The sequence below is a fragment of the Cervus canadensis genome, chromosome 8 (assembly GCF_019320065.1).
Source record: "Cervus canadensis isolate Bull #8, Minnesota chromosome 8, ASM1932006v1, whole genome shotgun sequence".
Lineage (NCBI taxonomy): Eukaryota > Metazoa > Chordata > Mammalia > Artiodactyla > Cervidae > Cervus > Cervus canadensis.
Window position 1 is genome coordinate 86,983,709 of NC_057393.1, and position 25,654 is coordinate 87,009,362.

The following is a 25,654-nucleotide window of genomic DNA, read 5'->3' on the forward strand; positions in this document are numbered from 1 at the left end:
GGGCGAGAACACTGGAGTGGACTGCTATCGCCTTTCTCCAGGGGATCTTCCCAACCCAGAGACTGAACCCAGGTCTGCTGCACTGCAGGCAGATTCTTTACCATCTGAGCCACAGGGGAGCCTGGTAGTCAGGTTTGGCCACAGAAGTTGTCGGGCCCAGTGCAAAATAAAAATGAGGGGTCTCATGTTCAAGATCTCTTAAGGATTTCAAGATGGTGTTAGCAAAGCATTGAAATCAAGCTCAGGGACTATTCCGAGTGTGATGCCAAAGCCATGAACCCACAGAACTGGCCCTGCTTAGCTTCTCTATGTCTGTCTTCTTGGATCTTAAGAACCATGCAGCAAAGTACACAGTTGGTATCTCTCTTGCTCATTACTGAATTCCTTTAGTTCTTCCCAGTGGCTATGGAAAGTCCTTAATTCAATTTAGTTTTTGCTAAACAACAACAAAATTTTGCTCTGCTGTATGGTACTTATTACATTGTTTCACCTATAAAAGTCTCATGTTTTAGCATATTGACCTTTTTAGAAGAGTACAGACAGCTTAAGTCCAAATATTTTATATTCATATTGCAGTTCCTAAATAATTTCACCATACTTATAAATCCATTGGAAAAAAAAAAACAACCATTGAACAGAATCCTACTTTTATCTGAGTTGATCTATTAGATATGAAGTTTGTAGTACTTTCATTTTACAATTACTTAGGAAGTATCCCACCATATGACACTGTTAAGAACTCATCCATTTCCATAAAACACTGATAGAAAACTATAAAACATTTCTAGAATTAAAATTTTTTTTCTTAATATCTTGACCACCCACATGGAATATGGGATCTTAGTTCCCTGGCCAGGGATTGAACATGCCCCTGCTTTGGAAGCTCCAAGTCTCAACCACTTGACCACCAGGGAGAACCCTAGAATTTTGAACTTTTTGATGAGTGAAAAATTACCTTAACTTTGGATTCCATTTACAAAGTCACCCTTCAGATGTCTCCATCTTCTATACTATATGACAGCAGTGAACAGGTAAATGTTGGTGGGTCTTTGGAAGTTTATCATATTTCTCTGCCTGTTTCATATCTAATAAAATAGGGATACTACTACCTCCCTCACAAACTCTGCTAAAGAGAATTAAAGGAAGTGTCTTACATGGCACCTAGGAGAGGTCTTAACACTTAGCAGCTATACAATAGATGTTACATTTTTCTCCCTCTTAAATGATAGTTTGTTGCCTTGATCTGCATGAAATGCTTCTTTCCTAATTCACCCAAGTCTTTATTGCCTACCAAGAATCACCAGATGTTAGATTGTTTTTTGAAATTCTTCTGATTTAAACATGCTAATAATGAACACGTCTCATTAACCACATCCCTCTAGCATCAACTGATATTTACTTCATACAGTAATTCACTCTGCCAAAACGTGCCTTCTGAAAAGCTAGTTGCAAAATTCTCACAGTGGAATTAAATACGTTTCAATGCACATGTAAACCAAACAACATTTGAAATAAAGCATTTCATTATACTTTAAAAAAGATATTTAATCCCATGGTTCATTTCATGATCCTTCCATTTAATCAATTTAGCAGGTTAATACCTGGCTTATTAATAATCTTATTAACATACTTTCCCTTATTGAATAAAAAATAAACTATTACAAACTAGTCGCAATCATCAGGAGTAGACCAAAGCCACTGAGCAAATAGATAAACTATAAAAAAAAGTTTATTAAAAAAATAGACAACATATGTAAACATCTTTTTCAGTCACAAAGCTTCATAATACAGCATACCAGGCCCAGGCCTCAAATCTCTGCAGTGGGAGCACCGTAATTGTTGACTAATAAGAATCAGTTTAATTTATCTTTCAGTGAGTTATTAGGTCTATATGAAAATAAATAACCAGATTCTGCTAAGTATACTAATATACATAGAAAATCACAGATGTACAGTAGATCTCAGCAAAAAATAACTATCTGCAGTAACATGTGAGATTGAGTCCTTTTATCATAATTGTCTTTTTAATATAGCTTCATTTCTAAATTCATAATGTAAAGTTGACTGAATAAAGCCAAACAGGAACAGAGTAGAGGAACCAGACAGATGGACACCCATCACTCCCCACCCTCACATGCCATGCCACGCACATGCCACACACACACGCCACACACACCTGCCACCCTCACATGCCACACCACACACACATGCCACACACACATGCCACACCACACACATGCCACACACACAAAGACACACACATGACATGCACACATGCCACACCACACACACATGCCATGCCACACACACAAAGACACACACATGGCACGCACACACGCCATGCCATACACACATGCCAAAGACACACACATGCCACACACACATGCCAAAGACACACACATGCCACACACACATGCCACACCACACACACATGCCACACCACACACACATGCCACACACACATGCCACACCACACACATGCCACACCACACACACACAAGGCACACCACACACACATGCTACGCCACACACACATGCCACACAAAGACACACACACCACACACATGCCACACCACACACACATGCCACACACACACAAATACACACAGGGTTTTGGTAGAAGCAAAATTGAAAACATAATTTCTATATTTCGTGTTTCATGTATTACTGTAGGCACATATTTCCTTTACTTTTAGCTGGAAGTTACATGCCCCCAAGTGACTGAGTATGAAGTAGTCAACCATAGTTTCAAGTGTGATACAATTTTGAGGAAACCAAATCTCTGTTACATAATTCAACAGCCACCCCAAAGGGAAGTCAAATCACAGAATGGACCATAACACAACAAAATGTAATTAAGTACCTGAGATTTTGCTGCAAGAATCTTAAATACAAGACTGTTCTCTTTAGGGCAAAATGCGCTTATATTAACATAATCCTTTCATGCCCTGTTCTTTATTTGCTGGGGCATACTTATTAGATGACTAAGATGTTCCAAAATGGCTAAATAATACAATTTTACTTTTTAAAAATCTACTATAGGTAGATATTTTATCACACTTGATTTAATTTAAATTGCTGACCTTTCAATTATTCAGTAACTTTTAACCAAGGAAAAATTTTAAATGAAGTATCAAGTAATATTTGCAATTAAAGTTTTTCACTGTATGGAAAATTTAAGATAGTTATTATCTGTCATCTGAATAATCATATTCTAATGATTAGCATAATATATTTAACAGAAGAACCCAGATAATTTACCAAGTTCCTGGATAGCCATTTCATAGCTTAATAACTCAGTAGTCTATTTGTAGCATATCTGTATAATTCATAAAAGTGACTCATAAAATAATTTTAAATCATTTAAAAATCTGATCTGCTATCCAAAGATTCATTTTATAAATCCACATCTAAAAATAATCTATAGTTCTCCTTTCTATGACATCAACTTATCTCACCCAGCAGATATCTAACATTTATCCACAATTAAGTGAAATGTGAAATAACTATTATTTGAAAATACTTAAATTCTAACATACTGCTGTTTCTTGACTTTGCAGTGTTTCTCACTGACTGTATTTGAGGTTACTGGGATGATTATGCATTTAAATAGAGAAAATAAAAATTAAATGACATCAATGTTTACAATGCATGACACAATTAATTTTTAAAAACCCCATGGCAAAAGGAAAATTTTTACACTTCTGGATGCCAAATCAATGGCTACTGCTGACAGGGGACCTTTTTCACAGGGAGAACCCACAGGATAATGTGTCTCAACTGTACACAGTATGGTCTAAGTCAAATGTTAATGACTGATTTGTTTTAAATCTATTTTGGAGTTCCAATGGATAAAATTTTTTAAAGTTACATTCATCAAAACTTTCATAAATTACATTCAGTAAAACTTTCTCAAAGAGAGAAACATTGCATATTTTAGATGAGATTTGGACATACTTGTGCATTATAAGCCTATTGCTGAACTTAAGTAGCTTAAATAGGACTCTGCATCTATTCTAGTTATCAAATTTTTAAAAACAGACACCTTTACTCACTAATATCACATTATTCTTGGCTTTTGTTGCACAAGTAACAAAAGAAAAGAAAGAAATGAAGGAAAAAAAGGGAAAGGAAAATAGAAAATGAAGGAAGGCAACAGGAAGAAAGGAAACAAAAATGGCACACTCACAATTTTTGTGTTGTGGGGTCGCCAGGAGTCAGACACGACTTAGCGACTGAACAACAATACCAGAAAAGAATATAAATGGGAAAAAAAGCATTTAGAGTTGTGCTTAAACACAGATTCACTTTGTTGTGCAGTTCTTGCTTTATAGTATTGTAGTATTTCAAGTTGCTAGGTAAGAATCCAGTGGACAAACAATATAGTCAGCCAACAGCAATGACTTCCATTTCTGGAGAAGTTAAGACATCCATTACTATTTCAGTAACACGGCCACAGCTTTGAAAACACAGCAGCATGAAACAATTAAAAGGTAGACACCTTGTTTTCATTTGTTCACCTTAAAAAAACAAAAAGAAATGCTTGAACAAGAAGGCACTTAAGACAGAAATTCTTTCTCGAGTTCGTGCAGAGACGGTCGGCTCACTCTGCCTCTCACCCTGCACAGAGGCGCCGTGCGATCCCGGCTCTGGCCTTCCACGTCGGTGTCCAGTAAGGAGGGCACGTGGGGCTGAGTCCTCTTCTTGGGGCCGAGAGGACAGCTGTGGGCTGGTCCTGGACCACCCACTGCAGGGCCAGCCTGTGAGGGCTGAGGCTCTGTGCTCGGCGGGAAGGCCTGCAGGGCACCTCCTCGGCTTCTTAGAGGGGGTGGGCGAGGCAGTGGCACCATATGGATAGCTCTTTGCTTCTCAGGTGGGACCTCACTTGGCAGGTCACTGGGAGGTCCAGACAGGGAGGGGGGCATCCCCCAAACCCACTCAGGAGGCAGTTCAGAGGCTCCGGGGGCTGAGATGAGAGCTGCACCAGCTGGCAAAGAGAGTGTGTGATTAGACAGTGACATTGAAGACGATGGATAGCAAGGAAAATAAACTGGGTGACTTCACTGAGGTGACCACCTTAAGTAAGCTTTGACAAAAGAACCTGAGCACAAACCTTACTTTACAAACTGTTAGGATATAAGGTTTGTTTTTATTGAAAAGCACCTCAAAGTTGGAAAGATTGCTTGAATCTATGGAAACTACAGCTGTAAAGAGCTAAATCATCATCAGATACTCGGAACAATGATCATTAAAACTGTTTAATAAACAGGATAGATTTCAGAATGGGATTAGACTGGACTAAAATTAAGGCGTAAAATGATGGTGAATATGACTGAATTCACTTTCAGGTGATAATTTGAAAAAATTAATGAAAATAAGGAAGCAGCTATGTTTCTACATGTTACACCTTCCCTGTTTTGTTCTGAAGAACTGACTTATTACCACTCTTGTTGTTTAGTTGCATCCGGCTCATTGCAACCCCACGGACTGTAGCCTGACAAGTTGCTCTGTCCATGGGATTTCCCAAGCAAGAATGCTGGAGTGGGTTGCCATTTCCTCCTCCAGGGGGTCTTCCTGACCCAGGGATTGAACCCAGGTCATTTGCCTTGGAAGGGGGATTCTTCACTGCTGAGCCACCAGGGAAGCCCTATTACCACTCTGCTACTGCTACTGCTAAGTCACTTCAGTCGTGTCCGACTCTGTGCGACCCCATCCCTGGGATTCTCCAGGCAAGAACACTGGAGTGGGTTGCCATTTCCTTCTCCAAGTCATAAAAGTGAAAAGTGAAAGTGAAGTCGCTCTGCTGCTACTGCTAAGTCACTTCAGTCGTGTCCGACTCTGTGCGACCCCATCCCTGGGATTCTCCAGGCAAGAACACTGGAGTGGGTTGCCATTTCCTTCTCCAACGCATAAAAGTGAAAAGTGAAAGTGAAGTCGCTCTGCTGCTACTGCTAAGTCACTTCAGTCGTGTCCGACTCTGTGCGACCCCATCCCTGGGATTCTCCAGGCAAGAACACTGGAGTGGGTTGCCATTTCCTTCTCCAACGCATAAAAGTGAAAAGTGAAAGTGAAGTCGCTCTGCTGCTACTGCTAAGTCACTTCAGTCGTGTCCGACTCTGTGCGACCCCATCCCTGGGATTCTCCAGGCAAGAACACTGGAGTGGGTTGCCATTTCCTTCTCCAACGCATAAAAGTGAAAAGTGAAAGTGAAGTCGCTCTGCTGCTACTGCTAAGTCACTTCAGTCGTGTCCGACTCTGTGCGACCCCATCCCTGGGATTCTCCAGGCAAGAACACTGGAGTGGGTTGCCATTTCCTTCTCCAAGTCGCTCTAGCAGATAACTATTGGCTTTAAATTAAGGAAAAAAGTTCTTATGGGATTATCGTGGTGGGATTTCACCATGTGCAATTATAAATTACTAATACTTTATTGCCTCATAAAAGAGCAATAAACCAATTTATTTAAAGACAATGAAAAATAATATGAGAAAAATTGTGCCTACTTGTAGCACACCTAAAGAGATAAAGGAAAAGATAAAGCACATGGAAGTAGCTTCAGTTTTAATACACTTTATAACCAATCCCAGCATAACATTTTATGATCTAAAAAGCATTTTTCATATGCATTATCTCACTTAATCCTCATGATTTATATCTGATGTGATTGTAATCACATTTACATACAAAAGAAATAGTAGTTAATCCCCACATAGCATCTACTGTCCATTTGATTTTTATACCCCCTGAACTCAATCTCAACATGACTGGACAGTGAAGTCAGGTGATGCGGAAGACGTGGTACCACAGGGGAAGTAGGACAACCAGTTTCAGCAGCAGCTCTCCCATTAATTATTGGTTCAGACTTTGTCAAATGATTGTCTTCCTAACATGAGGGGCTTAGAGCAGTTATTCTCCACATGCTCGCTCTGCTTTAATATGCTATTAAGTATTTAAGTTTAGTTGTATTTTCCCCAGAATCTAAATGATAGTTAAGGTCAAATCAAAGAATAAAATGAAATGAAAGTCAAATGAAAGGGTAAAATGCAAAGATCTCTGTAAAGAGTGAAAACAGAGTTGTAAATGTAATCGCGTGGAAAAGAGAATCAGAGAGTCATAGAGTTTCACGGTCCAGTCTCCGCAGCGGTGTCTGGTACTGTCAGCCGTGAACGCAGCCTACCTGGGGGCCGGGGAGCGCTTCCGTCAGACATGGTCCTGCGGTGACGAGCCGCTCTCTCTCTGGAAGTAGCAGCGTGAGACGCTGCCGTCCCCCCACGTGTCAGCTCCGCGAAGGAGGGAGGCAGGTTTCCGCACCCGTCACGGCTGGTCTCCAGTCCGGGCGCGGGGGCGCACTTCCGGCCCCTCCCTCCAGAGGCAGCGCAGGGGTCTGGGGTGGGCGCCCGAGGGGCACAGGAGACGTGCGTGCTGCTCTCGAAGGAGTCTTCGCCGGCGGCCTGCAGCAGGCACTTGGTGGAGAGGGAAGGCGCCGACAGGAGGTTTGCAGTGGTGGACGGTGGGAGTGAGGGGGTGCTGCCGGCTCCCTCGCCCGCGGCCAGCAGCCTTGGGGCAGGGCTGGCACTGCGGCGGGACTTCGGTGCCCGCTGGAAGATGCCTTCACGTTTCTTCCTGTCTTCCTTAGGCAACGGGTCTTCAGGAGCCTGTGCTTTTGAGAGCTCCCTTATGTCCAGGCCCAGGGCCACCGATGCCAGCAGCATGGTGCAGCCGTACAGAGCGGACTCCGTTTTCTTTCTCTGGGGGGATCTGCTCAGACTGTTTGGAGGGCTCCCCTGAGGAGTGTCGGCAGCAGGGCTCACTGGGGTTCCCTCCTCCCAGCTTTCGGGTTCCACTGGGTTCTCTCTCTGGCCATCTTTCCAAAGAGGTAGATCGATGTAGGCCTGAGTTGGCGATTTTATCTGCTTTGGTTTTCTGTGTTCCAACCCGTCAGGGGCAAGTTTTGGCTCTTCACAAGCACCTACAGAGAAGGATAAACACACACGCTATGACCATTTTACAGCAAAAACCATGAAAACTACATTGTAAAACAAAGCTGAAATCTAATAAATACATATTCTACATTATGACACATGGAGTCCTTTTCTGTTTAGCAAATGGTTCGTCCAGGAGGATCCTGCAGAAGGGGTATCCAGGGTGCTATGACTCAGGCTCCCTGCAGAAGAGCCGGCAAGCAGGGGCATTTGCAAGCCCTGAAACCACGGTAAACATGATCAATATCTGCATAAGATCATATCGTGCTTTTGGGAGTCACTTAGGCATTTGAGAGATGCTGAATGCTTGCTAGGCACCAGGCACTGGGAGGACAGTGGTGAACACAGATAAACTTTTTGGCTTTGAGTTGACATTCTAATTTGCAGGTGATGAAGAACACATACATTATGGGTTCCATGCAGACAAATAAGAATTTTAGGTTAAGAGTGATGAATAGGGAGAGAGGTTCAAGAGGGAGGGGACATAGGTAGAGCTATGACTGATTCATGTTGATATATGATAGAAGCCAATACAATATTGTAAAGCAGTTATCCTCCAATTGAAAATAAATAAATTAAAAAAATTAAAACAAAACCAAAAAACGTTATGGGCAAAATGGAGCAACAAAATAAGGCCGCTTGAATCTTCTGGCTTGTGTCACTTTTACCCTACCATATTTTTCTGCATTTCCTTTGTGTGCTTTTGCGTGCTTTTCTTTCTTGAAGAATTAAAGAAAAATCTGCCTCATGATTAAAAAAAACAAAACAGTGATAAATAAATAAAAACGGGTACTGAGGTAGAGGGCTGGGGTGACATACTTCAGCTGAGGTGGTCAGGGAAGGCTTTCCGGAAATGCTTGAGCTGAGACATAAACTCATAGAAGGACCAGGCCACACAGATGGGAGGTGGGAGGGGGCCTTCAGGCAGGACAGACAGTGTAAGCCCTTTGCTCATTGACCCTTCCAATGAACTACAGGGTTAACTTCGTGCAGACCCACCTGGGTCAGCCACATAAATCCTTTGACTTCCTCCAACTGTCCTGTGGAGGAGTTATTAATAGGATCAAAATATTCTAAGAAAGAATAAAAACATTAAAAAAAAAAGGCAGGAGGACTATCCAGTCACAAATAATGAAACATGTACTGTAGAAATAACAGCCTTGTTACTATTAATTGCCCTTCATGACTCCTCAAATGACATTTGATGATGCACTGCAGTATATAGAGAGAACCTCTTGCCTAGAGTCAGCGCACAGTAACCAATCTGGTGTCAGAAGGTGCTCTGAATCCAGGATTCAGAGGGGACCTGCCTCTGTTTACCTCAATGTTTACGCAGATATTTATGCTGAAACCACATGGTTGTGATAACACAGAAGAAGAAAACTAAACATGAACAGTGAGTGATAAGGTGTGTGTAAAATTGAACATAGCACTGATAATAAATCCAATACGTTTATACCATGTTTGGATAAAGCATCTTTCCTTTCATCACAGTATCAAAGAGCTGTCTTAAGTTGTTGAGGGTAAAGACCAATTTTGTCTTCTTTGATGATAGCCACCATTGAAGGTTTTCAACAGCTACCATATCTCTTCAGTCTTTTAATATCTGAACACTGAACAGGAATGTTGAATATTGAAAGCAATGATGACTTACTTAAATTAGAGATTCCAAAGTAACACTCTCCAGCAGTAGTTTTCCACAGCTAACTAGCTTGACAATATTTTATCATGTTGTGGGGTGGGAATATAACCTCAGTAAAATTTCAGGGTGCCTACATTTTCATATTTACTATTTCCTATACTCAATTAATTTGGATGTATCTAATAAATTACACTAATTTTTCTGGTAAAGAATAGGAGTTACAAATTCCTAGTAAACAGTGTGGAGCCTAATGACCACTCTCCGCCACGAAGCCTGCCAGGACAGAAGGTAAGTTTTGAGGTCAGTATACCCCACTGCTACTCTGATGCTGCTAACCCTTCTGACATCACTTCTAGGGCACTCAGATGCTAAGTCTGTTCCCTGAAACCCATTTACCTGGCTGGTCCACAAATAATGAAGCCAATGGCATGGTTTTCTGATTTTTTATTAATATGGTTGACCAAGGACTGTTGCCATCTGAGAGAGGTCTTATTCTACAAGAGAAAAATGTTTATTTTGGTATAATAGAACCACATGAAACACAAATTAGGTTGGTAAATACACAGTAACCAAATTTTTAGGTGGTAAAGAGGACACATTTGGATTCCGTGTTTTACGGAGCTAACAAAGTGCCAATAAAACCTTAACACGAGACAGAAAAAACACTTTAAAATGCTTAACCAAATAATAAGTAATTTAGTGTGATAAGCTCGTTCTAGAAGTTAACTTACTATTCAGGTATCTTTCTATTACTCTAACTGCTTTTTAAAAGGTAAGTCTGGCCAATGCAACATTTAAAAGGCCCCAGTAAAAAAATAAATGAATAAAAAAGCAGTGCTCCGTGTCACAGTGCAGACTGAAATACCGCCAATGTCACACATGTACCTTTCTTTGCAATCAGTTCTTTCTTTCATTTGAATCGAATTTGGACCCCAGGTACAACCCTTTTTCTTGAAATTCCTTTTTATATCTTCAAATTCTTCTTGTCGACAGACGGTGTTTCTGCCCCAAGTTTTATTGCTTTCATCTGAGGTCACTAAACAGAGAGCATCACTCATTAACCAATTACAATTTCTTTAAGTTTTAGGATGAATCAAATCAGTTGTAAAACTATCTTACTCAAAGTGTATAGATGATTGAGAAACATGAAAACAATGAAGAAATTACTTCTTTCACCCTACTCAAGGCAAACGTCTGTCTCTAAATGTAATAGAAAAGTAAAAGATACAAATTTGAGGTAGCCATAAAGGGCTGATTATTTCTTTATCTATGCATTTAACATGATGCGATAGTTAGGATTTCATTTTACTTGGGAGAAAAAAAAGAAAGGCAAATTGAACATTTTAACCAAATCAAAGTTTAAAACTTAAGGAACAAAGGTCTATTTTGAAACTGTAATTTCAGCCACTATTTCATTAGTCATCACAACTATTTGGCTACAATTACCTTTTAAAATCTGAACACATGCAAGTTTTCCCACATCTTGCCTTATTTCATTCCCCTGTGGGGAGGTTTACACTCACGTCTGACCTCCACCTGTTGCTGACACACGTGTGACACAACCGCCTCCTCCCCCAGCCCCTCTCTGCTTGGGAATCCTGGGGAGCGTGGCTGTGGTTACTACACACTTAGAAAACAATCCTGTCACACGCCAGAGGTCCTAGAAACACAGCTGAAAACATTATGACATGTCTACACAGGGGGTAAAAATACACACTTCAGGTCTAACTGAAACTTGCACGGCTTGATGAATTAGTTTATGTATTTTTTCCACTAGGCTGAACACACTAAAAGCAAATACTAAGTGGTATTTTGAAGGACAGATCTTCCTCGACTTATGATGGGGTTACATCCCAATAAACCATCGTAAGTTGAAAATGTAGTTAATACACCTGACCTACCAAACATGGCTTAGCCCAGCCCACCTTAAATGTGCTCATGTACCGCCATGGCTGATTCACGTCAATGTATGGCAGAAACCACTACCATACTGTAAAGTAATTAGCCTCCAATTAAAATAAATTAATTTTTAAAAATGTGCTTAGAAGAGTTACTGTGTTTGCTTAGTTGCCAAGTTGTGTACGACTCTTTGGTGACCCTATAGACTGTAGCCCTCCAGGCTTTTCTGTCCATGGGATTTCCCAGGCAAGAATACTGGAGTGGGAGGCCATTTCCTTCTCCAGGAGATCTTTCCGATCCAGGGAATGAACCCGCGTCTCCTGCATGGCAGACAGATTCTTTACCATCTGAGCCACCTGGGAAACCCGCTTAGAACAGTCACACTGGTCTATAGTTGGGCAAAATCATCGAATGCAAAGCCTATTTTATAGTAAAGTTAAATATCTCATGTAACTGATGGAATCCAGTAGTGAGAGGGAAAAACAGAGCGGCTGTGAGTATATGGCTTATTTCTCCTCATGATGGCGGGGCTGACTGGGAGCCCAGCATCTTGAGAGAGAAGGGTGCCTTGCATCACTCCCCAGGAAGAAATCAAAATTCAAAGCATGGTTTCCACTGAATGTGAATCAGTTTAAAACCATCGTAAAGTCAAAAAACCCTAAGTCGAATTACCATAACGTGGGGGGCCGTGTGCAGTAGGTTGGTCAATACACACCAAATGAGAGCTAAATCCCCAAAAGCAGAATACTGTTTTCTTTACAAAACAACTGGAAGTAACCCCAAATTCTGGATTTCAGTTTTCAAAATATCCACAAGTATGCTACTGATGTAATTAGGTTATACAAACGTCGCAGGTACAGGCTTCACAACATGTCTCGAGATCTCATTTGAGTTTCTACTCTGTGGCCTGGTAACGTCACCAATTGTGCGGAGTCAAAAAATCATTTACTGTGAAAATAAGAAAATTAGACTAAGAAGAAAATTTTGATTTCCAAATAGTTATGATACCTCCTGTGTTTCATATGCTTAGAAACCAGTTATAAAAACATGTCTGCTTAAATTGAATCCAAGTCCACCAGTGACAGAAACCCACCCAGAAGACCCCAAGGCGGGCAGAGCTTACGCTGTATCGCTCGGAGCCGGGGGATCACCGTGGGGCTGCTGGGCGGGCTGGAGCTGCTGCTCTGCAGACTTCTTCGTTTGTCCAAGTTGGGGGACGCCTGCACCGTTATTTTGTGCTGGAAGTCTGTTGGACATGGGGAAAAGAATGAGAACTGAGATTTGAGGGTGTTAGGTGGTTTTCAGAGCCCCGTCTTTGGTATGTGGCAGTAAAAGCAGAAACTGCCAGGCAGTAAGAATACGGTATGTCTCAGAGTCTGTTCCTGGTTTCTTTCTTCTCTTTCATTCAGGTCCATAAATAATGACTCAGAATCTTGGCACAGGAGGCAGCACACTGGGACGCACATACTCAGAAGGAAATGAACTATTAGTGAGTGTCTGCAGGACCCAGCAGTCTTCCGGGAAAAAGAGCTCCCTGCGTTCAGGCCGACACAGTCGACAGGAAACTGAAAGAGGAGACAGCCTGGGTTAAACGCGCCCCGGTTCTGTCACTGACTGTGGACCCCAGCCCGGCAGGGCGCCTCTTGGAGCCCCTTTCCTCGGCCTTTGGCTGGCACGGCAGACACCACCGTGGGGCTGCTGTGGTGATTAAAGCAGAAACCCTCCTCACGTGGGGTTCAGAGCATGCTGCCCCAACGCTTGCTCCTCTGTGGTGGTGTTTAGCCACTCGGTCGTGTCCAGCTCTTTGTGACCCCGTGGACTGTAGCCTGCGAGGCTCCTTTGCCCATGGGATTTCCCAGGCAAGAACACTGGGATGGGTTGCCATTTCCTCCTCCATGGGATCCTCCTGACCCAGGGATCAAACTCCAGGCAGATTCTTTACCACGGAGCCACTCAGGAAGCCACATTTACTCCTTAACCTGTTACATTTCTACAAGATGGTTCACTCTTCATCAACCTAGCATGGAAATATTCAGGTCTGGTTTTTTTTTTTTTGGGTATTCATTTCCTTATGCAGGCTCCCATGTCACAGAAACTTATATTAAACACATTTTTATGCTTTTCCCCCATTGATTTGGCTTTGTCAGTTTCATCTTCAGACCCAGTTAGGGTCAGCCTAAAAGTTAAAAGCATTTTGTGGCTAAGGTACCTACAGATGATGGTTATTATTATCTAACTGTGATACAGTCATGCCAGACGAAATGCCAAGAACTATGGGAACATATGAAAGAAAAGTAATATTACCAGAGGAAAGAAAACTTTGTAAACTGTCAGAAAAAGTATTGAAAACTTAGAAGCAGGAAAAAGAAATGAATGGGTATTCTTTCATCATGGTGTCAAGCTTAACCTCTGACTAATTTCATATTGATGGGGCTATTTTTACAACTCAGTAGAGACAGAGGTTAACTTGTAGATTTAGTCTGGTGATGATGCAAATAATTTTTGCCTGGTGTGAAAGAAAATCCCAAAGGTTATTATTTATTGCCATATTGGGCATTAACCAAGTTTGTATGTAGCCTAGCAATCGAATGCTAAGATTTCTTTATTAAATTGACCATAAATACTAAGCTCCTCAAATTCCCATGTGAACCAGTTTTAACTGGTTCCCCATTAATATTAATTAATCAATATTATTAATTAAATCTTTGACATGTTCGTTTTCCATTTGCAAGAAAGCTATAATTTACCTTATTGTATAAAATAATTATACTTTCAAGAAGCACATGCTGTTGAATGAGGAGTTCGAATTTGGTAGACAAGACAGCTATCCAATTACTCATGTTAGAAATCTGAAGCTTTCCTTGATATTGTGTTCTCCCTAACCTTCCACATCCAATCAAACACAAAATATCTTGTAAATTCTGTTCTGTATTCTTCTTAGAACTATTGTTGAGAAATTTCTATTCCAGGTTCTGGAGTCAGCAAACTCCACATGTGAAGCCCAACTTACCACTTACTAGCCACATGAATTTGTGGAAAGTGACTTCATCTCTGTAAGTCACAGCATCTTCATTGACAAAAATGGAAAAAATAATGATTCCCACTTCTCAGGACAGTTAGGAAAACTTAAATACAAAGAAGTCAGAAAGTACTTGGGCTTCCCAGGTGGCTCAGTGGTAAAGAATCTTTCTGCCAATGCAGGAGACTCGGGTTCCATCTCTGGAGGAGGAAATTGGCAACCCACTCCAGTATTCTCTCCTGGGAAATCCATGGACAGAGGGGCCTGGTGGGCCATAGTCCATAGGTCGCAAAAGAGCTGGACGTGACTGAGTGACTAAGCAAGTAAGCATAAAAAATACTTAACACACATTAATGACACTTCCTGTTCTATCTCCACCACCACCATTTCACGCTGAGACTGCTCCAATCCTTTGGTCTATCATCTTCCAGCAACTCCACTTGAGCCCTCTGATCTACCTCACAACAGCCAGAGGCCTGCTTGCTTATTTATTTGTGGCTGTGAGGGTCTCTGCTGCAGCATGGACGCAGTAGTTGTGGCACACAGGCTTAGATGCTCCGAGGCACGGGGGATATTAGTTCCGCAACCAGGGGTTGAACCCACATCCCCTGCACTGGAAGGCAGATTCTTAAACCACTGGACCACCAGGGAAATCACGAGGTACATGCTTGTCATTTCCTGCTTAAAGTCCTTTGAAGGGTTCTCATCATTCTTAAAATTATAGGTTGAAATCATAACATCCCCTCTAATTCCTTGCAAATCTGATCTGGGTTGTTTGTGCCACCCATCACTCACCATGGTCTAGACCAGGGGACAGCAGGCTTTTCCTAAGAAGTGCCACCCAGTAAATATTGCAGTTCCTATGAGCCACATGGTCTGCCGACGGAGCGGGAAAGCATTCCAACAAAAACAAAGGCGTGTGTTCCAATGCAACGTTGCTATGGACGCTGCAGTTTACCTTTCCTGGAAGATTCATGGGTCAGAAAATCTTCTTTTCTAGTATTTAAAGTGTATAAACCGTTCTTAGTTTGTGGGCTACAGGAAAGAGGTGGGAGGCTGAATTTGGACCAGCAGGTACAGTCAAAACGGTCTTTTTTCAATTCCTCAAAGAAACGAAACTTCTTCCCATGTGCTTCCTGCCTGTTCTTTGGCTTCCCTTCATATTTGGTGGGGCTTCCTAGGTGGCTTAGTGGTAAAGAATCTGCCTGCCAATGCAAGAGATGTGGGTTTGATCCCTGGTTGGGTCAGGAAGATCCCCTGGAGTAGAAAATGGCAACCCACTCCAGTATTCTTGCCTGGGAAATCCCATGGGCAAAGGAGTCTGATGTGCTATAGTCCATGGGGTTGCAAAAAGTCCAACATGACTGAGCATGCATGCCAGACCACATATTTGGCAGATTCCTACTTTGAGTCTCAATTTAAATTTTTATTCTTGGAGAAGCTATTTGTGATTGCCTTAGATCAGGAGACATCGCTCCACTAATCACTGTCATATGACTTTTCCTTCACAGTAGTTAATAATTACAGCCAAAACAAAAGAACATTTGTTTAATTATTAGCTTAAGACTCAGCCCCTCCAATACAATGTCAGTTCTCTATTGGGAGGGTTGTTAGTTGCCATCACTGCAGCATCTCCCCCAAATGGGCACAGAGCCATGCACAGGAAAGATGCTGAGCATATCTTTGCCGAATGAGTGTTTTCTCTGTTTGAGATTACAGTATTCACGAGCGCAGAGATCACGTTTTGAAGGCAATGCAGATGGAAGTGAAGTGCCAGATGGGAGCTCTGTCCCCCTACCATCTAAGAAAGAATGATCTGACCAGGCAAAGCGGCTTAAGAAAGGGAAAGAATTGATGCAAGAAAACAGTTCATCAGAACAGACTAGTTCTAACTGAACTAGGGGGAAGGGAAATAAGTAGGAAAAGAAAGAAACATTCTCACCCAAAGATATGAAACAATTTAGAGTGAAGAGCTTTATAAAGGTTCAGCTAGCCTGGTGGCTCAGTGGTAAAGAATCCAGCTGCAATGCGGGAGCTGCAGTAAATGTGAGTTCGATCCCTGGGTCAGGAAGATCCCCTGGAGGAGGAAATGGCAACCAACTCCAGTATTCTTGCCTGGAAAATCCCATGGACAGAGGAGCCTGGTGGGCTACAGTCCACGGGGTCACAAAGAGTCAGAAACAATTGAGCACATATAAGCACATGGAAGTTTTTATAGCGAGAGGAGCCTGCAGCCCAGAGTAGAAGGCATGCATGCACTTGCAGGCCTCAGAACTAGAATAACAGAACCAGGCCAGAGCATCTGAATGGAAAACCACGAAGAACAAGTGATGGGAGAAGAGACGACAGGCACAGGTCAGGGAGCCAACACAGAAGGTTTTAAGGCCAAGGGTAGTTGCAAAGGCACAAGACTGGATCTTAATAATACCTAAGATTGAGAGTGCTTCTGGTCTTCTGAAAAAAACCAAATACTTGTACTCAGGGGAAAAAAAGAGCACTCTGTGCTTTAAACATAACAAAACATTCTTTACGATAAACATCCTGTTCCTTTGAAACAGAGAAAGGTTGATTCTGTCCCAGTTACAGATGGAGGAAAACTCAGGCTGAACTGTTAAGGGGTCCTGGTTGATGCCCAGTGTTTTCTGGACTGCTTGCTAGATCTGTTCTCAAGGTATCTGCTCACGGCAGGTTATCACGTGGTCCACAGGCTTTTGATTAAACCTGTACATTTTCACTGGCAATATTCATGTTTCATGAAGGACACTGACACGGCTCAGTGGGAATCCTCATTTTACACTAAAAGTTGCAGTATCCTTTGAAAAGTCCTTTTGGGGCTTCTGCCTTCTCTCCCTAGGCACGTACACATGCTTGCTCACATTCACGCATGCCAGACAGGTGAGTGTGGCAGGCCTCTGGCTCTTGTGAAGTGGTTGAAGTTAGAATACCCTGGCTTTAGAGACATACCAACTCCTGAAAGTTTCAAAACCTCTTTGATCTGTTTTATATGTTCTAAAAATACAACTTGGGCTCAAAACGAACATAATACAGAAGGAGTGATATAAAGTGGTCACTGTACAAATGTATCTGCCACAACCGTTCTTTCTCTCTCTACAAGTTCCAAGACTGTACACAATTTAATTTACCAACTCTTAGATTATGCTGCCTCATTGTATAAGCGTTCACCTTCCCTATTAGGTAGCTACGCAGGATTGTCAACAGGAATAATTACATTTGAGTTTTCCAGCAATAAATCATCCTAGCTATAAGTAGCCAAAAGATGACAAGCTGCCATCAGTGATTATGAAGGACAAAATTACAATAATTAGATAATTATTCAAATTTAATAACAATTTTTTGAAAGAACTTTTAAGCAATGTTCTGGCTTGTCATCTGAATCATTCTCTAACCACCAAAATGATTCTTTGCTTAACTCCACCTTTTTAGGAGGCTTAGGTGAGGATTTGGCTACTCTAGTCAAAAAGACAATCTAGGTTGATCTGTGTATATGTGTGTGTGTGTGAGAAAGTTGCTCACACACAATGCCCTTGTTACACTGGCTGACCAATTTTTCAAAACAATTAAAAAGAAAAGATAAGGGGGTATCTATGAAAATTATGAACCTTCAATTGCACCAATTGAGTACACAATGCTAGTTGAAGGTTAACTGACCCCCAACCAGTTTAATTCCCAAACAGTACGGAAAGCTTGAAGGAAAAAATATCTCTTAGAATTCTTACCCTAAGGGAATACCTCCTACTAGGAGAACCTGATTTTTGCTCCCCATGCCTTGAGACCAGAGCTCTCTGGATTACTTATCTAGACCATCTCTTAAAAAAAAAAAAAGGAATGAAGTCTTTTAAAATTTTCTTATTTTCAACTGTTATTTACTAATAGTGAGTTTTACTGGAACAAAACCAGAAATATAGATCAATGGAACAAGATAGAAAGCCCAGAGATAAGCCCATGCACCCATGGGTACCTTATCTTTGACAAAGGAGTAAGAATACACACTGGAGAAAAGACAGTCTCTCCAATAAGTGGTGCTGGGAAACACAGCTGTCCTACAAGAATGAAGTTAGAACTCTTCCTAATACCACACACAAAAATAAACTCAAAATGGATTAAAGATCTAAATGCAGGCATACATATTAAGAACCAGTTCGTAGGAGTCTCAGATACATTTCTAAGAAATTCTTTAAGCTAGATAGACATGGAAAAATTCCTGCAAAAGGGATTTAAGTAGTTTGCAGCTGGAAAAATAAGTTATATCACCCTCCAATCTGTCATCTACCAGCCGTTTCTTCCTTAATAATGTACCATGAAATAGTACTAAAATCTGGTAACTTAAAGAATTTTCTAACAGATCATAATATTGGAATCCACTAACTTCACTGAATGTAAGGTACAAATAATTGCTTTCTCCACCAAGCAAAACTACTGAAGGAGAAAAATAATTGTTTTTATAGTTCTAATTCTTTTCTGTGGATCTTTGGATGTGTGTCCTACGTTGGGATACTGTGTAAGTAAACTCTGCGTGTTTGTGTTGGTGAGGTGGCTTGCAGAGTTGGGGGATTCTAATGAGTTTCCATAGAGGTACCGGTGTCACAGCGATGTAGCACCATCTTGTGGGCAGAGGAGGTAACTACCACCCTAAATTACAGAAACTGCATTTCATCCTTTAAAATGGATTAGGACTATAGCAATAGATTTTGAGGTTATGTTTTAACTAGAATCTTTTATTAAGTGGCACAAGGTAAAAAAAAATATGTGACTAAAATGACCCCTCTATTCTCAGAAACAGAAAAGGGAACTAGTACTATCCAGGAATGATACAAATCCAGCAAAAATATTCAAATATATTCACTTAGTGCTGAATAAATGCAAGGTACCAGCCAAGCAAAATTTGAGAAGAACCACCCCAGGGACCCTGTGATATTTTGTTTAATCACTCTCTCATGAATTAAAGAATCACTGGAATGATTTCATTGTTTCCCCCAAGTTTCTTTTCCATCAGTTCCTAATTAGCTCCCCTCTCCAAAGTTTCCCCAGGGAATCAATGAATATTAATTATGGTAATATGGTCACAACACAGATAGAAGAACACTGATATAGCTAAGGACTAGAGAAGAAAACTCACACTGAATGCCTCTCTGACTGTCTATTGTCTATATCAAAAGCAGAAAGAAGCCTTACCTTAAAGAAAATAGACTATTTTAAATTATGTCTGACATGTCAGACAGTCCAGTGAGTTGTCTTTCAAGTTACACTTTGGCTAAAAGCAAACATTAGAAGAGGACCTGGAAAAGCACCTTTTTTTGGTTCCCAAAGAGGTCAGAGGTAAAGTGAATGAGGACCACATAGCCAGTTCTCACCTCATCAAACCACTTAATCAATGATGTATATGCTTTGTACTTCTGACTACCCCATAGCAACAATTTTCTGATCAATTAAGGACTTCTTCTGCAACCAAAGAAGTCACAATACATGGCAAGCTGCAAGGATTTTGTAGTAAGTATCTTTACAAGATAATGTATACATATTTTACATAAAACAAAACTATTGTTACTGTTATTTAAATCAAATTTCCACACTATTACCAAACATCTCAGGAGAACACTGGAATCTGTAAAGAGCACTCTAAGATGTAATACAGATAGAGAGAGACAGATACATACACAGATATACACATCTATACTGCGTATTCTCTATAGGCTGGGCTTCCCAGGTGCTTAGTGGTAAAGAATCCACCTGTCAAGCAGGAGGCATATGAGACTCGGGAAGAACCCCTGACCAGGAGAAGGAAGTGGCAGCCCTCTCCAGTATTCTTGCCTGGGAAACCCCACGGACAGAGGAGCCTGGAGGGCTACAGTCCATGGGGTGGCAAAGAGTTGGACTTGACTGAAGCAACTAGACAGCAACCCTACAGGTGCAGCTCCTGCTCTATCATCATCCTTCCCCATGAGAAGATGACTGTGAAACCCAGAGGGGCGTCTGAGGTTACCTTAAACAAAGCGCAACACAGAACATCGAAGAACTTTATGGATTGACATATGTTTGCTGTTTTGTATTTTGCTCCGTTTCTCCCAACATGTCATCCATTCCAGTTCAGTCGCTCAGTCGTGTCCGACTCTTTGCGACCCCATGAACCGCAGCACGCCAGGCTCCCCTGTCCATCACCAACTCCCGGAGCTTACTCACACTCACGTCCATTGAGTCAGGGCTGCCATCCAACCATCTCATCCTCTGTTGTCCCCCTCTCCTCCTGCCTTCAATCTTTCCCAGCATCAAAGCCTTTTCCAATGCGTCAGTTCTTCATAATCCATTTATGTTATATCACAATGATTTAAAATATTTTTTAAAAGGTTGCCTAGAATTACTGGTTTACTTCCCTCATGGCTCAGCTGGTAAAGAATCTGCCTACAGTGTGGGAGAACTGGGTTCGATCCCTGAGTTGGGAAGATCCTCTGGAGAAGGGAATGGCTACCTACTCCAGTATTCTGGCCTGGAGAATTCCATGGCCTACAGTCCATGGGGTCGCAAAGAATTGGACACGACTGACCAACTTTGACTTTCACTTTTTTACCTCAACAATTTTGAACCCTTAGATGAAGGTGGGCAATCACTGAGACACTGAATATACCTTGCTAAGGGTGCGAACAGCAACCTCAGTGCCCCAGATAACAGCCCAGCTCCTTGTGGAAGCAAGAAATTGATGTTCAGATTTTAAAAGGTAACTGTAGCCTAACAATTGTGATGACTAATGAAAAGTTTGCTTAAATTACGATGTTAAAATATACCTCCGTTCCTTCGTTTCAGACTTTGATTTGGTTAAAAAATTAAGTACGAAGTTTAAGTTAAATGTTCCATTTGACTTATCCCCCGCCCACCAAAAGACCAAAACCCTAAACTGTTGTAGGTCAAAGAAATCATTTCATTGCTTTTATGTTTCTTGATTGTTTAAGTATTTTGAGAAAGATGTGTTTGTTCTGGATTTTCACCATGTTGTGTAGTGCTGGTTCAATGCAATCAGCTAAAGAGGAATTCTGCTTTGATTTCCAAAGGAGTAAACAATAAACATCATTAGTTAGGAGAGGATGCTCGCAGTCAGATACACTGCTTCTGGTCCCCGGCAATATGCTCCCTCCCCAGGCAGTTTCACACGTGAAAACTCACTAGGTCGTTCTGTTCTGACCACAACTGAAGCAAGAGGTGAAGATGCTCAGCCATAAAATCTCAGCCCCGCTCAGATGCAACAAACAGCAGACAGCAGGGAGGGGCACATCATTCTGAGGGGACGTGGGGGCGGGCCGTACCTGAAGGTAAACTGATGCGGTGGCCGTCTCTGAGCTTCAGGCGGCTCCTCTTAAACTTGCCCTTCCTCTTCTTGACGTTGGGCTTCTCCTGATTCAGCTGGAAGATGAGGATGTTGAGCTCTCGCTCCAGCACGTCGATCTCCCGCGCGGCGAGCTGCTGCTCCCGCCGCCGGAGCAGCTCCTCCTGCGACTTCTGCTGCAGGGCGGCCCGCGTCAGCTCCTCCTCCCGGGAGCGCAGCTCCTGCCGCCGGGACAGGGGACAGGACCACGGTCACTGCAGGCCTCCCGGAGCCTCCCCGCAGCCAGGCCAGGCCAGGCTGGACCCCAGCTCGCCAGGGGCTCACACAGGCTCCATCTGGCAATTCTGGGGTGTTTCTGCTTCGTTTTGGGGGTGGGGGTGGGGGGGGGGGCAGGATGGCTTATTTAATCCATGGCTCTTATTTGTATGGAGAAGGCAATGGCACCCCACTCCAGTACTCTTGCCTGGAAAATCCCATGGATGGAGAAGCCTGGTAGGCTGCAGTCCATGGGGTCACACTGAGTCAGACAGGACTGAAGCAACTTAGCAGCAGCAGCTCATTTGTATTAGGGGCCATTAGCATCATTAAGCATGGGGTTCTGAGTCTCACCAGGCGCGCTAGACGGTAAAGGACCCAACTGCCAATGCAGGAGATGTAAGAGATGCAGGTTCAATCTCTGGGTCGGGAAAATCCCCTGGAGGAGGGCATGGCAACCCACTCCAGGATTCTTGCCTGGAGAATCCCACCGACAGAGGAGCCTGGAGGGCTACACTAAGTCGCAAAAGTTGGACACGACTGAAGTGAAGCACAGCATCATTAGGTGTCGAGTTTTGTGCCTCACCAGGCGGTTTCTCAGATTTGCCCTTCCTCCTGCATGGTTCTTTCTGAAAGTTTTACCCACCTTTTTCAAAGCCCAACTCAGAAGAAGGCCGGGAAGCATCCCCCTGGGCTGAGGCACTACGGGCTGGTCCCCTGCCACAGGCAGGCTGCAGCCCGTCCACGGGATGCATGCAGGGCACCCAGCCACAAGCTCAAGTGTGAAGGGTGTCAAGCTGTGGGCCGCCGATCCCATCTGTCCATAGCCCTTCTAGTTTTAAGACCCAAGAAGAGGCATCACATGTCTTTACACCCAAGTGTAAAGACCCTCTCTCTTGTTTCTGGCCTTTACAATCACCTGGCACGCACAATGTATATCAACACGCCGTAACCAACTGCTGATGTGAAGGACCCATTGGAAAAGACCCAGAACTCTAATCAGTGACTGAAATGGGGAGGAAATCTAAAAAGGAGGGGATATAAGATATATACGTAGAGCTGATCACTTTACAGGAGAAACTAACACAACATTACTTCAACAAAAATTAGGAAAAAGAAAAAAAGAAGGCCCATTAAAGCCAAAGGGAAAGCTTGATTAATTAAAGGAAAATTCTTCTAGTCACCGAAGACTGCAGCAGTTCAGATTTCTTTCCTTAGGGACTTCCTTAGGGCATTTAAGAATTTGCTTAGGGAATTAACACACTGTGGTGGAAAGACTAAGGGGAAAAGCAAAGCTAATGTGGCAGGAGTCAGGTGAAGGCCCATCAGAAATGAAAACGCAACAGCTCTAAAAGGATAAGCCACTGGAAAATACAGTCAGTCCACAGAGAATTATTTAGGTTCCCGTGGATGGATGAAAACTGTCGTTTCACAACACGGATGTCATGAATCAGCTAACAGAAGCCCCTCTGTCATGACACTTACTGAGTAAAATGTAACTTCCTCTCAGTTTTGGTTTTAGAATCATTGAATTGGTAAGAAATAGAAAATCTATGAAGAATACTTTTATTCCTATTATAAAAAAATTACTCACTAGTAAAACGGAGAACACTACAGTTTTTAATCCACATCCCCATTCTTATTCCATTTCTGTAACCTGTTCCGTTCTTTATCAGAGACATAAATACTTCCTTTGGTGCTGAACTGCTTTCTCTTGTAGACTACTCTGCCATAAATCAAGCACTCGCAAAGAAAGCCAGGCGTTTGCAAACTTTTGTTTACACTGCACCAGACAAGTTTAATCTTAGAACATGTGTGTTAGTCTCTCTGTTGTGTCTGACTCTCTGAGATCCCATGGACTGTAGTCCACCAGGCTCCTCTGCCCATGGAATTCTCCTCCAGGCAAGGATACTGGAGTTGGTAGCCATTCCCTTCTCCAGGGGATCTACCTGACCCAAGGATTGAACCTGAGTCTCCTGCATTGCAGATGGGTTCTTTACCATCTGAGCTACCAGGGAAGCCCAGATCCTAATGCCAAAAACTTTGTGAGAAACTCCACCTTCTCAGGCAGAGCCTTGGGCTGTGAACTTAGAGAGCTACAAGCTTGGTGCGAACATGTCACACTTCATATGAGGCCATACTTTCCAGAGGCCACCTCAAAAGTACTGATGTGAAGAATCACTGCAAGACAGACGCTCTTGGAAAGGAGGAGAGTTGATCCATGGGACTGGAGTCATAAGGGAAAATAAATATGGAGGAGCATCCTCCCACAAACAAATAAGGTAATATCAAGAAAAAAAGGAGAGTCATAAAAATAAAGGTTCTTTTTGTGGATCAATTCTGATCTTACTACTGTAAGTCTACCAAAGTAGACTGAAACTCAGCTTTGAAACATTCCTTCAATTTGTTTTTTTCTAAACAAATTTCATAAACAAAATGATGAGAGAAATGATTTCCTTAAGACCAATCACTATTCAAATCAGTTCTGCTAATATGTATCAGCTGATTTATAAGGAGAGACCAGTATTTCTTCATTATATTGTGCCAAATATAAATAACTATTTATTACTTGAAAAGGAAAAAGAAAGAAGAAAACACTAGCTGTTTAAAACAATTCTGGAATCCATTATTTAACTGGCGGCTTTACAGTTTGTTCAAACTGGAGGTTTTACTGTAGTGTATTTGGGGAGAGGATCATTCCAGTCAACTTCTAACTCATTACTGTCTGCCCTTCTGTTAAGATATTACTTTTCAGGAGTGTAGATAACAACCCAATTAGCCATTGTAGAATGAAATGGCATAAGGAAGAGATAAAGGCTGTAAATTCACTTAGGCTTTTTGTGTTATTGCTACAGTAATTGAATAAGAAACCATTTTTAATTCCAGGTCTCAAACTAAAATGTAAAACCCTGTGCAGTGACTTTATAAATTAAAAAAAAAAATCACTTGCTTAAGACTTCATAAGAGAAAAAAATAAGATCAAAGAGAAAGTAGCCAAGTACTCTTCCTTCTGAATGAGTTTTAAAGCATTCAAAAGTATAAAAAAAAAAATAGTCTGGGGTATCAGAAGCCCTTTGGATTCTTTGAAATTATGAAGCACACAAAAACATTCTTCTGGCTGCTGAGATTACTAGGCAGTGCTATGTGTTTAATTGCTTGGCACAGGCCACTCTAGTAATGGAAAACCCACATTCCTGGCACGAGGTGTTAATCATTAACAGCGACAGGCCTTCCCATAGTGGTTCAAAGACAGGTGCACACACCCAGCGCACAGAGACAGACATGCAGAGATAAGGAGCCAGGAATTTGGGGAGGCGCCGGTATCTATGGAGGCCACGGTTTACCGAATAACGCAGAGCACGGCCAAGTCACTGACCATTAATTCCAAGTCCGACGCCTCCTACCTCAAGCAATCAGTGAACAAGAAAGGCAGATAGAGCACATCTACTGTGCTTTTGACTCTATCAAAAAAGATGCAACTTGAAACCTTCCAGCAAAAAAAAAAAGACTATATATTCTTTCATTG

At 42.0% G+C, this 25,654-nt stretch overlaps 1 protein-coding gene across 1 annotated transcript in view; it reads right to left on the reverse strand.

Moving 5' to 3' along the window:
- Window positions 1–2,515: 2,515 nt before the first annotated feature.
- MAP3K21 (mitogen-activated protein kinase kinase kinase 21) overlaps window positions 2,516–25,654 on the reverse strand; it is a 56,263-nt gene continuing 33,124 nt past the window's right edge. The window contains exons 5-10 of the mRNA XM_043477084.1: window positions 21,854–22,094; window positions 12,645–12,767; window positions 10,508–10,658; window positions 10,019–10,116; window positions 7,176–7,967; window positions 2,516–4,987 (exon numbers count right to left, since the gene is read on the reverse strand). Of these exons, the coding sequence (XP_043333019.1) occupies window positions 4,560–4,987; window positions 7,176–7,967; window positions 10,019–10,116; window positions 10,508–10,658; window positions 12,645–12,767; window positions 21,854–22,094 (1,833 nt within the window). The 3' untranslated portion in view covers window positions 2,516–4,559. The remainder of the gene's footprint in view (window positions 4,988–7,175; window positions 7,968–10,018; window positions 10,117–10,507; window positions 10,659–12,644; window positions 12,768–21,853; window positions 22,095–25,654) is intronic.